The 12,188-nt window shown below is 42.8% G+C and overlaps 1 protein-coding gene across 18 annotated transcripts in view; it reads right to left on the bottom strand.

Moving 5' to 3' along the window:
* apc (APC regulator of WNT signaling pathway) overlaps nt 1-12,188 on the bottom strand; it is a 263,910-nt gene that overhangs the window by 78,857 nt on the left and 172,865 nt on the right. For all 18 annotated transcript variants that reach the window (XM_038805088.1, XM_038805089.1, XM_038805090.1 and 15 more), the window contains one exon: nt 10,529-10,730. In XM_038805088.1, the coding sequence (XP_038661016.1) occupies nt 10,529-10,730 (202 nt within the window). The remainder of the gene's footprint in view (nt 1-10,528; nt 10,731-12,188) is intronic.

Here is a 12,188-nt window from a genome sequence, read left to right on the forward strand (position 1 = left end):
ACACTCTTATGGTGATCTTTATGATTTTTAAAAAAATGATCAATTTATTGCTCTGTAATGTTTTTATTATTGCTCAGCAAGCTGTTTATTTAGATAGATAGGTTCTTGATTAATAGGGGAATCAGGGGTTATGGGGAGAAAGCAGGAGCAGGAGAATGGGGATGAGAAACATATTAGCCATGACTGAATGGCCTAATTCTGCTCCTATGAAAATCGCTTAGTCACAAGTAGACTTCAAATGAAGTTACTGTGAAAAGCCCTTGTCTTGTGGTCTTAAGGTTATTTTGAAATTCATGTTTAATGTTATGCCATACCTCATCTTTCTGAAATTTCCTCATCGGTTCCTTAAGTAACAAAAAATGGAAATGTTGCCCCCTCGTGAGAAAATGTTGGACAAGCCTGACCTATCCCATTCCATTCAGCCAATCCGTGGTGCGGGGAGGTCCAGATTCTGACCAATTTTTGGGTAAAACAGTTTATTTTGATTTCCCTATTAAATCTTTATGACCAATCGACGTTCTTTTAATAAAACCAATAATTTATAAATCAACCGAAAATAACAAGGGTGGCAGCCCTGGTGAGGCACTGTAACAAAATGAAAATGTCAAAAGGAAACTTAAATAATTAACCTAAAATATAATTCCTGCATTGGAGCCCGGTGGCAATTGTCGACCGCCAGAGACTGGAAGATGTTCTCTAGTTATGTCTTCCCCACGAGGAAAAATTCCCGCTGTATCCATTCCATCAAAAATTGCTTGGGCAAGCTATTACAAGGATTTGCAGTTTGTATTATTATTTTCTTAATAAACATTTTATTGAGGATTTTTTTGGCATTGTAACAGCAGCAATATAAACAATGTACATGAGACTCTAAACATAGTGCAAATACCACCTCCCTCCCTAACAGGACCCACCATTAATTAACCCCTTAATCTACACTAACCTAACCCCCCACCCCCTGCTGATGATTAATTTTCCGCGAAGTCGTCGATGAATGGTTGCCACCTCCGGGTGAACCCTAACAGTGACCCTCTCAGGGTGAACTTGATTTTCTCCAAACAGAGAAAGCTAGCCATGTCCGATAGCCAGGTCTCCGACTTCGGGGACCTTGAGTTCCTCCAAGCTAATTGTATCCACCTCCGGCTACCAGAGAAGCAAAGGCCAGAACGTCTGCCTCTTTCTCCTCCTGGATTCCAGGACCTTGCGACACCCCGAAAATCGCCACCTCTGGACTCAATGCCACCCTTGTTTTTAATACCTTGAACATGACATCAGCCAACCCCTGCCAAAATCCCCTAAGCCTTGGACATCCCCAGAACATGTGGACATTGGTTCGCTGGTCCTCCCGCACATTTTGCACACCTGTCTTCCACCCCCAAAGAATCTGCTCATCCAGGCCACTGTCATGTGAGCCCGGTGAACGACGTTGAATTGTACCAGGCTGAGCCTGGCACATGTTGCGGTCGCATTGACTCTACTCAACACGTCCGCCACAGGCCCTCCTCTATCTCACATCCCAGCTCCTCCTCCCACTTGCGCTTCAGTTCCTCGGTCTGCGTCTCCTCTGATCCCATAAGCTTCTTGTAAATGTCAGAGACGTTCCCCTCTCCTACCCATCCTCTGGAAACTACCCTGTCCTGAATCCCCCTTAGCTGTAGGAGCGGGAAGGTTGATACCTGTCTATGCAGAAAGTCTCGCACGTGCAGATATCCAAATTTGTTTCCCCTCACCAACGCAAACTTCTCCTCCAGTGCCCTCATATTTGGAAAGCTCCCCTCTATAAACAAGTCCCCCATCCTCTCAATCCCCGCTCTCCGCCATATTCAGAACCCCCCATCCATACTCCCCGGGGAAAACCGGTGATTATCACAGATTGGGGACCGGACCAAGGCTCCCACATATCTCCTCCATTGCCCCCAGACTCTCAGGGCCGCCGCCACCACCACAGGGCTGGTGGAGTACCGCGCCAGAGGGAATGGCAGGGGCGCAGTTACCAGTGCCACCAAACTTGTGCCCTTGCATGAAGCCGCCTCCATACGCACCCATGCCGACCCCTCCCCCACCAAGCAGTTTGTATTTTCTTACAAAAGGTATGTGTACTAAAGTCAGAACTTCCAATACCACTTTGGAGATTTTAAAATATAAACATAAACATTTATAGTCCAAATAAAAGAAAACTTAAACACACAAGATTACATTCATACAGCTAAAACCAACATTTTTCCCAAAAGATTTCTACTCAGCTAAGACTCACAACTAAACACCTCTTTTAGGCAACAATCTCTATAATTGTTATAATCTATAAAAATTCCAATAATATTGCAACACAACCACTGTTGCTATAGGGGAGGTACATTACAGGGCTTCACTTTTCCTCCCACTCGACAGAAACTGCAAGGCTTTAAACAATACCCTGTTTTCTGAAACAAATAGACACTTCTTTCGGGTTTCTATAGAAGGCTCACTCTGCATTTTTCCACAGTTCTCCCTCAGCACACCACACTGCAGGATCACACATAGCTACTCTCCCGGTATAGTTTCCAATCTCTCCTCGATTAAGTTTTTTTCTCTTTCATCTTTAAAACCATCATCCTTATCTTTCCCAGAATATAAAAATCTTTCACGTTTTCCTAATGGCCACTTTTCCCAGGTAAAATAAACTTTGCTTTATTTCATTTATGATCTTTGCCAGTTAAAATCTCCTCTATATTTTGCTTTGAAATTCAACATCTAAAATCCAAATTCTCACTTATCTCAGAATACAAATTTCTGCTCAGATTATAACCCATTTTAGCTTGGTCGTTTCCATTTCAAATGTCTGCTTTTACACCGAGGCTTTTGCATGATTCAAACCTTGCAGCCGAACTGCCTTCAGCTTAATTAAATTACTAATCTTCCCACAAGCCTGCCTCACTGTACATCACAAAAAGAAAATCTGCACAAAACCAATAAGATGGAAAAACCTACTTGACCACATCCCCACCAGTCAATGAATCGATAACAGAATTGTTGGAAGTTGGATTGGATTTGTTTATTGTCACGTGTACCGAGGTACAGTGAAAAGTATTTTTCTGCGTACAGCCGAAACAGATCATTTAGTACATGAAAAGAAAATACGGAATAGGGTAACACAAGGTACACAATGTAAATATATATAGACACAGGCATCGGTGAAGCTTTAATCAGATCAGTCCATAAGAGGATCATGTAGGAGTCTGGTAACAGCGGGGATTAAGCTGTTTTTGAAACTGTTTGTGCATGCGCTCAGATTTTCATATCTCGTGCCCGATGGAAGATGTTAGAAAAGTGAGTTAGCCGGGTGGCAGAGGGTCTTTGATTATGCTGCCCGCTTTCTCAAGGCAGCGGGAGGTGTCAACAGAGTCAATGGATGGGAGGCGGGTTTGTGTGATGGACTGGGCAAGTGACCTTGTGGAGATGATTTCCCAACTTTACATTAAGGACACCCGCCATTGTGTAGTGTGGCACTACCATTGTGCTCAATAGGTTAATTTCAAATCGATCTACAACTCAAAAGTGAGCATCCATGAGGCGCTGTGGGCCACCAGCAGCAGCAGAACTATATACTACAATGTGACCTTATGGCCCAGCATATCCCACACTCTATCATTATGATCAAAATGGGGGATCAATCCTGGTTCAATGAGTGCAAGAGAACATGCCTGTATAGCTGTAAAAGGGGGCATCAGCTTGGTGAAGCTACAACATTGGGTGACTTGCATGCCAAACAGTGAAAGTAGCATGTGATTCACAGAGCTAAATGATCACACAACAAATGAATCAGATCTAAGCTCTGCAGTCATACCACATCCAGTCATAGAAACACAGAAAAAAATAGGAGCAGGAGGAGGCCATTCGGCCCTTCAAACCCGCTCCGCCATTTATTATGATCATGTCTGATCATCCAACTCAACAGCCTAATCCCACCTTTCAAACCCAACTAGAGGGACAAGGGCAGCAGATGCATGGAAACACCACCACCTTCAAGTCACACACCATCCTAACTTGGAAATATATCACTGTTCCTCCACTGCAACTCCTTCTCAAACAGCACTGTGGGTGTACTTACAGCAGATGGACTGCAGGGGGTCAAGGCGGTGGCTCATCACAGCCTTAAGGGCAATTATGGATGGGTAATAATAATGCCGCCCACAGCCCTTGAAAAGAATATAAAGCCAGAATTGGCAAAAGAAGCAATGATGACAGGTGGGAAAACATTTTCACACAGCATATGGAAGTGCACGACCCGAGAGTGTGGAGGAGGCTGGATCAATCAAAATATTCGGGAGGGTATTGGATTGCTAAATAAGAATGTGTAAGGCTCCAGGGAGAAGGGAGGGAGTTGCACAAGGTAAACTGTTTAGTCAGAGAGCCGGGACAGACTATAGAGACCAAATCATTTCCTTCGCTGGAACCAATTTATGATTCTGCAAGTTTATTAATGTCCTCCTGCAACTTGTAATCCTCCTCAGTATTGATGATTCCCCCACGCCAAAAAATTTGTTATCAACCACAAATTTAGAAATTATGTTTTTGATTGAACTCAGGTCCTTGATGCTGTAAGGCAGCAGTGCTAACCACTGTGCCGCCCCTTATAAAGAGCCGTTGAACATTTCTTCCCACCTTCCGCCACTCTGAATAACTGTTCTATACTTCCAATCTCTGCAGTCTGCCTTGGAGCAAACTAACAATCCATTCTGCCACCTGACTCCTATTCTCTGACCTTATTCGTTCGTCTATTATGGAGATAAATTACATCTACTATAATACCATTGTCTGTTCTCTCCATTCCCTCAAAAAATTCAGTACGGTTAGGCCAGCAAGATTTCCTCTTTTGAAACCCATGTTGACTACACATTTTGTTTTGTTTCAGATGTTTTTCTATTCTCTTCTTTTTTTTTTCTGTTTTTAGAATCCATCCTCCTCTATCCTCGCCAATCTTTAAGAATTTTGTATGCTTGAGTGAGAACACCTCTCATTCTTCTAAACCCTAGAGAATAAAGGCCCAGTCTATTTAACCATTTCTCATAGGACAATCCATCTATCCCATTAATCAATTTAATGAACATTCACTGCACTCCCTTTATGGCAAGTATATCTTTCCTTAGGCAAGACGACCAGACCTGCACAAATGACTGCTTGAGGTCTCAACGAGGTTTATATAATTGCAGTGAGACATCTTTACTCCTATACTCAACTCCTCTTGCAATTAAGGTCGGCATACTGTAATTCTGTAATTTTCTGCACTGTATTGTTCTGTGATTCTGTTAACATTCGAGGCTATGGGCTGGGTGTTGGCAAATGGGGGGATTAGAGTGGGCAGATCAGGTGCCTTTTATGAGACAGGACAGATTCGAAAGGCCAAAGGGCCTTGACTGCAAATTATTTTTCTGTGATTCTGTGATACCATTTGCTTTTGTACCTGCATTTCAGATTTCAGTCACTCATGAGCAAGGACACCATTGAAGTTCAACACTTCCCAGCCTATCATTTAAGAAATACTCTATTTTCCCCACCAAACACAACATTTCTTCACCTCTTCCATCTGCCAAATTTGGGCCCACTCTTGTAGTCTCTCCAAATACCCTTGAAACATAGAACAGTACAGCACAGAACAGGCCCTTCGGCCCTCAATGTTGTGCCGAGCCATGATCACCCTACTCAAACCCACGTATCCACCCTATACCCGTAACCCAACAACCCCCCCCCCCCAACCTTACTTTTTTATTAGGACACTACGGGCAATTTAGCATGGCCAAACCACCTAACCCGCACATCTTTGGACTGTGGGAGGAAACCGGAGCAACCGGAGGAAACCCACGCACACAGGGGGAGGACGTGCAGACTCCACACAGACTGTGACCCAGCCGGGAATCGAACCTGGGACCCTGGAGCTGTGAAGCATTTATGCTAACCACCATGCTACCCTGCTGCCCCTCCATCTTTGCATCTCCCTCACAACTCAACTCAACCTAGTTTTGTGTCATCTGCAAATATTGAAATATTATCTTTAATCCCCACATCCAAATCATTGATATAAATTGTGAATAACTGGGGCCCAATCACTGATCCTTGCAGTATCCTACTAGTCGCAGCCCACTAACCGGAGAATAACCCTTTTATTTCTACTCTTCATTTTCTTCCGTTAACCAGTTCTCAATCCATGCAAGTATATTCCCCCCATTTCCATGTGCTCGTGTGTGGGACCTTATCAAAAGCTTTTAGAAAATGCAATTTACCATCAGGGTATATTTAGAATTTGGGGCAGCACAGTGGCAAGTACTGCTAATCACAGCGCCAGGGACCTGGGTTCAATTCCGGCCTCGGGTGACTGTCTGTGTGGAGTTTGCACTTTCTCCATGTCTGCGAGGGTTTCCTCCGGGTGCTCCGGTTTCCTCTCACAGTCCTAAGATGTGCAGGTAGGTAGGTGGATTGGATATGCTATATTGCCCTTTGTGTCCTGGGATATGTAGGTTAGGTTAAAGGGTTATAGGAACAGTGCGGGGATGTGGGCTTTGGTGGAGTACTCTTATCAGAGGGTCAGTGCAGACTTGATGGGCCGATTGGCCTCCTTCTGCACTTAAGGGATTCTATGGCTCTTATCGCATCGATTCCCCCTTTTAATTCTGCTAGTTACACCCTCAAAGAACTCCAATAGGTTTGTGGTTGGCTGGTAACCAATGGATTGGCCAGAAACTCTATTCTGCCTGGCAGCAGACAATGATTGGGTCCTCCGTGGAGGAAAACATAATTTTCCTTTCACATTTTGTCTGCCCAATCCCACCATTTATTATAGATTCTAGCATTTTCCTACTACTGATGTCAGGCTAACAGGTCTGTAGTTCTCTATTTTCTCTTCCTCCTTTCTAAAAAGTGGCGAGATTGCATTTGCCACCTTCCAATCTGCAGGAACCAGTCCAGATTATTCAACATACTGATGAAGCGTTTCCCCATTATTTCTAAAAATATGACATTTTAACTTTTAACTGACTGGAAATGTTGTAATTTTAGCTCAGACAGAGCAAACCGCTTAAAAATGCAAGGCTACATTCCAAGGTGAAGGCAAGAAACCACCAACTCACTATCAGTGAAGTGTGAAGAGAGAGAGACATTACCAAAAATATAACAAAACCTGATACTGTCTAAGAAAGAGACATTAAAAATGTTAAGTACTGGATATTGAAACAGTGGCTGCCACAGCCAGACACACTCAAAACATCTTCAAAATAAAGTTAGGTAAAATATTTCAAGGCAAAACTGCCAGTCTCTAGAGTTACAATTAGGGAGCCTGTACAGTGATTTCTTACGTTTATCACTTCTCAGCTCTGGGCTAGTGCGTGGTCAATTGCATCCCCATGTGTCCCACAGTCACAACAAAGTCTAATATTAGCTCTTTGGCTAGCCAAAGTCTTTGGTCGCCCAATAACTACAGTTACCAGGTTTGTAAATTTATAAACTATTCACTTTTATTAATAACGATAACTATAATTAAATAGGCAATAAATACAACTGGTCAACTACTATCTAATTTCTAACCCCCCCCTCCCCCTTTAACTCCCCCCATCCTCTACACACACAGGGGTAAGAGAGGTGTAAAAAAGTACTTAGAGGATAAGAGACAGAGAAATACGCAGCCTCTCTTCAGTGTTCAGAAGCTTTCTGCCGGTTCTCTAAAAAAACCCATCCACGGAGGACCCAATCATTGTCTGCTGCCAGGCAGAATAGAGTTTCTGGCCAATCCATTGGTTACCAGCCAACCACAAACTAAATCCCTGTCTCTGTGCCTGCCTGCCACAGCCCGTTTTACTTTCTACTCCTGTCATGTCTTGACACTTTGATATATGACATCTTCTCCAATTTGATCCCCTGCCCCCACTATTTAGTTTAAAAATCTCTTGCCTCTCTAGTTCTGCAGCATGCTAGAACATCAGCTCCAGCACAGTTTAGGTGTAGACCGTCCAACCGGTACAAATGCCATTTTCCCCAGAATTGGTGCCATGAACCAGAACCCACTTACAAAGAAACATAGAAAATAGGAGTAGGTGATTCGGCCCTTCGAGCCTGCTCCACCATTCATTATGATTGTGGCTGATCATCCAACTCAGTAACGTGTCCCTGCTTTTCCCCATATCCTTTGATCCATTTAGCCCCAAGAGCTATATCTAACTCTTTCTTGAAAACATACAATGTTTTAGCCTCAACTACTTTCGGTGGTAACGAATTCCACAGGCTCACCATTTGGTGAAGAAATTTCTCCTCATCTCAGTTATAAGTGCGTTACTCCATATTCTTACACTGTGACCCTGGTTTTGGACTCCCCTGCCATTGTGAACATCTTTCCTGCATCCACCTGTCTGGTCCGGTTAGAATTTTATTGGTTTCTATGAGATCCCCCCTCATTCTTCCCTCTAACAAATCAGTCTTTCCTCATACATCAGACCCATCATCCCAGGAATCAGTCCGGTAAAACTTTGCTGCACTACCTGGATAGCATGAACATCTTTCCTCAGATAAGGAGACCAAAACATTATCCCAGGTGTGGTCTCAGCTAGGTTCTGTATAATTACTGCAAGTCATCCCTGCTCTGGCACTTGAATCCTCTTGCTATGAAGGCCAATGTAGCATTTGCCTTCTTTGCGCCTGCTGTACCTGCATGCTTATTTTCAGTAAATGGTATACCTCGTTGCACATTCTCCTCTCTCAATCTATAGTCATTCAAATAATAATCTACCTTCCTGTTTTTTCTATCAAGTGGATATTTATCCACATTATACTGCATCTGCCATATATTTGTCCAATCACTCAACTTGTCCACATCACACTGAAGCATCGCTGCATCCTCCTCACAGTTCAGCCTCCCACCCAGCTTTGTCATATCTGCAAATATGAAGATAGTACATTTAGTTCCCTCATCAAAACCATTAATATATATTATGAATAGCTGGGTCCTAGTACTGACCCCTACGGTACCTCACCAGTCACTGCCTACCATTAAAGACCCGTTTATTCCTACTCTTTGTTTCTTGTCTGCCAACCAGTTCTCCAACCAACTTAATTCTTCAGTTACATAGCAAAAGTTATGAATTTGCTTAATGGAGAGTTACGGAGGAGAGAAGTGAATCCCTGGAACAACACCAATCATATCTAAAAACAAACCTCAAGTTGCAGCACACAACTAAATGTATGCCAAACAACTAAAGCAACAGGCAGATTTAAGCAATTCACAGCCAACCAATCAAATCAAAGCTCTGCCACATCATATCATGAATACTGATCGAAATAGAGCAAGTAACAGGAAGAGGAGAGGACTCCATGAACATTCTCATCCTTAACAATGTTGGAGCCCAGCAAGGACAAAAGACAAAATTGATGCATCTGCGCCCTCTTTAGAAGGAAGTGTGCAATGTATGATCCAACTCTGTTTCCTCCTGAGTATGCCAACACAGATTCCAGACACCATACACGATATGAAGAAATAGCTAAGTGAACTGGACACACAGGTTACCCAACCAGACAATATTCTAGCTATAGTGCTGACCTATGCTCAAAAAACTACCTTTCCTGTAAACCAAGGTATTCCAATCCAGCAACAAGACAAAGAAAACATTCCCAGACATGCCCTGTCTAATTACCATGTCAGCAAATCAAAGTAATGAAGAACCCGATTATTGTGATCCAGCAATACTTACTCACCAATTGCTCAACTTGGCTTGTGCCAGGGCCAGTCAGTTCTAGGCCTCATTAAAATATTCCTTCAAATATAGGCACTAGAGTTCAATTCCAAATGTGGGGGAGGGGGGAGGAATGACTGTCTTTGATATCAAGGCAATATTGAACCAAACGTTATGAAGGACTCCAGAGACCAATGTGGTTCAAGGGTAAATTATCCAGTGGAGTTATATGATGGTGGCATAAAGAAAGATGGTTGTTGGAAGCTAATCAGCTAAACCTGAAGCTATTATTGCCGAACATCTGCAAAGCAGCATTCAAAGCTGATGTTTCTTCAGCCGTATCACCAATTAACCTACTTGTATCATAAAGTGAAATGTGGAACTATTCACTATTGATTCAGATCCATGCGTAATACGCCAATGAACAAAACAGTCCATTCCTGCATGCAGCTAAATCCGGACATGCTTGAGCTGAGCAACATGTAACATTCATACCACAAATGTGACCATATTCAACATAGTTTGATAGGTTTTCCAATGGTTTCATTCTAAATGCGGACATGGGAATTTATAACCAAAACTCAAATCTGACAGCAAGGTTTCATCATCAGGAAATATGCCAGTCATAAGCCTTTTATTATAGTATAATTAATTAATAAACATACGCCTGATGTTTAAGTTGTTATATTACCATGATATACAGATAAGCATTTCTTTTAGTGTTACGCAGTGAAAGTTGAAGAAGCAGCTAGTCCAGAGAAAACACTTTTTGAGGAACTGCAGTAGGTCGATAGATTAAAGAGAAGACAAATAGTCCTGTAATCTAAACTGAGATGTACCTCTCCTTTTCTAGCTCTTCCAAGTAGCCAGTGCTTTCTCTGCTTCCATTGACCAATCCTCTTCTTGGAACTGAACCAATCGGAACTGGGCTACACTCTCCTGAACGACCAGACACTGATCCATCTCGACTTCCATATGAATGCAGTGACATCTTTGGTCTTAATTTTACCGCAAGTGAATTTGCACACTCCAAGTTCAGTTCTGAAAAATAAAAGTATTAAATCATTTTTTGCTATTTTGTAAAAACTATAATTGCAATAAGATAGTGGTTTTCTCTGAACACTATAAATCAATATCAAGACAGTTTTAAAATAAGACTGCATCACATAAAATTAATCTAAATACTTGGAGAAGAAAAATATTCAAGAAGCTGTTAACTGAGAACAATGCATATAGTGGAAGGACCCATCCTTCACCACATGAACCGGTACTTAGTCAGCAGCTACTTGCCAATAATGATCATTTACAGCTCCAGACCACTTTACAGCCTGTCCCAAACATGGATATTCCAAGTGTAAAGAGAGAAGAGAAAGCGCCCTTGACATTAATACGGCATTTTCACGGGCACAGCATAGAGACCAAGTAAAATTGAAAACAATAGAGGTGAGAGCAAAAGCTTGCCTGTGGATGGAATTATATCCCGCACCAAGGAAGATAATTATGATTGTTGGAGGCCAATCACTTCAGGCCCACATCATCAAAGGAGATTCCCAAGCAGTACTCAAGGCCTAACTATCTTCACCTGTTCATCAATTGCCATCCTATTACTTTGAGGTCAGGAGTGGAATTGTTTGCTGGTTAATGCATTTAGCTCTATTCATGAATTGTCAGATAATGATGCATTCCATGGGCAGCACGGTGGCCTAGTGGTTAGTACAACCGCCTCACGGCGCTGAGGTCCCAGGTTCGATCCCGGCTCTGGGTCACTGTCTGTGTGGAGTTTGCACATTCTCCCCGTGTCTGCGTGGGTTTCGCTCCCACAACCCAAAAATGTGCAGAGTAGGTGGATTGGCCACGCTAAATTGCCCCTTAATTGGAAAAAATAATTGGGTAATCTAAATTTTAAAAAAAAATGATGCATTCCATGCCCCTATGCAGCAATAAATGGGCAAGAGCCAAATTTGGGCTGATGTGCAATATTTGCCCCATGCACGTCCCAGGGAATGACCCTTTCCATCAAGAAAGCTAACCATCTCACTAAAGCATCACATTGACATATGTCCACTACCCCACCAATACTGCGGGTGGTGGGGGGCACTGGGTGTCAGGGATTACCACTGACTAGAAGTGCAATTGGATCAGCTTCATTAAAGCTGTGGCTGTTAGAAAAGATTAGAAGTTGGGAATCCTGTGGCAGGTGGCGAACTGCCCGATTTGATCAGCACTCCATTCACAAACCTAAGTATTCACACATGCCACTGCTGGTGGATAACGGTTAATTGTGCACTATCTGCATGATGTACTGCAGCATCTCGCCAAGGTTTCTGAAGCATCTAAAATGACTTTCACCACCTAGAACAATAAAAGTGCCAGATGCATGGGAACACCATCAAATCCATGTCTTGACTTGGGCTTATATCAGCGTTTCTTCATTGCTCGATCCAAATCCTGGAAATCTCCACCAACAGCATTGCAGAAGCATCTTTGCTACACTTACTG

Source organism: Scyliorhinus canicula, chromosome 8 (genome assembly GCF_902713615.1).
Source record: "Scyliorhinus canicula chromosome 8, sScyCan1.1, whole genome shotgun sequence".
Lineage (NCBI taxonomy): Eukaryota > Metazoa > Chordata > Chondrichthyes > Carcharhiniformes > Scyliorhinidae > Scyliorhinus > Scyliorhinus canicula.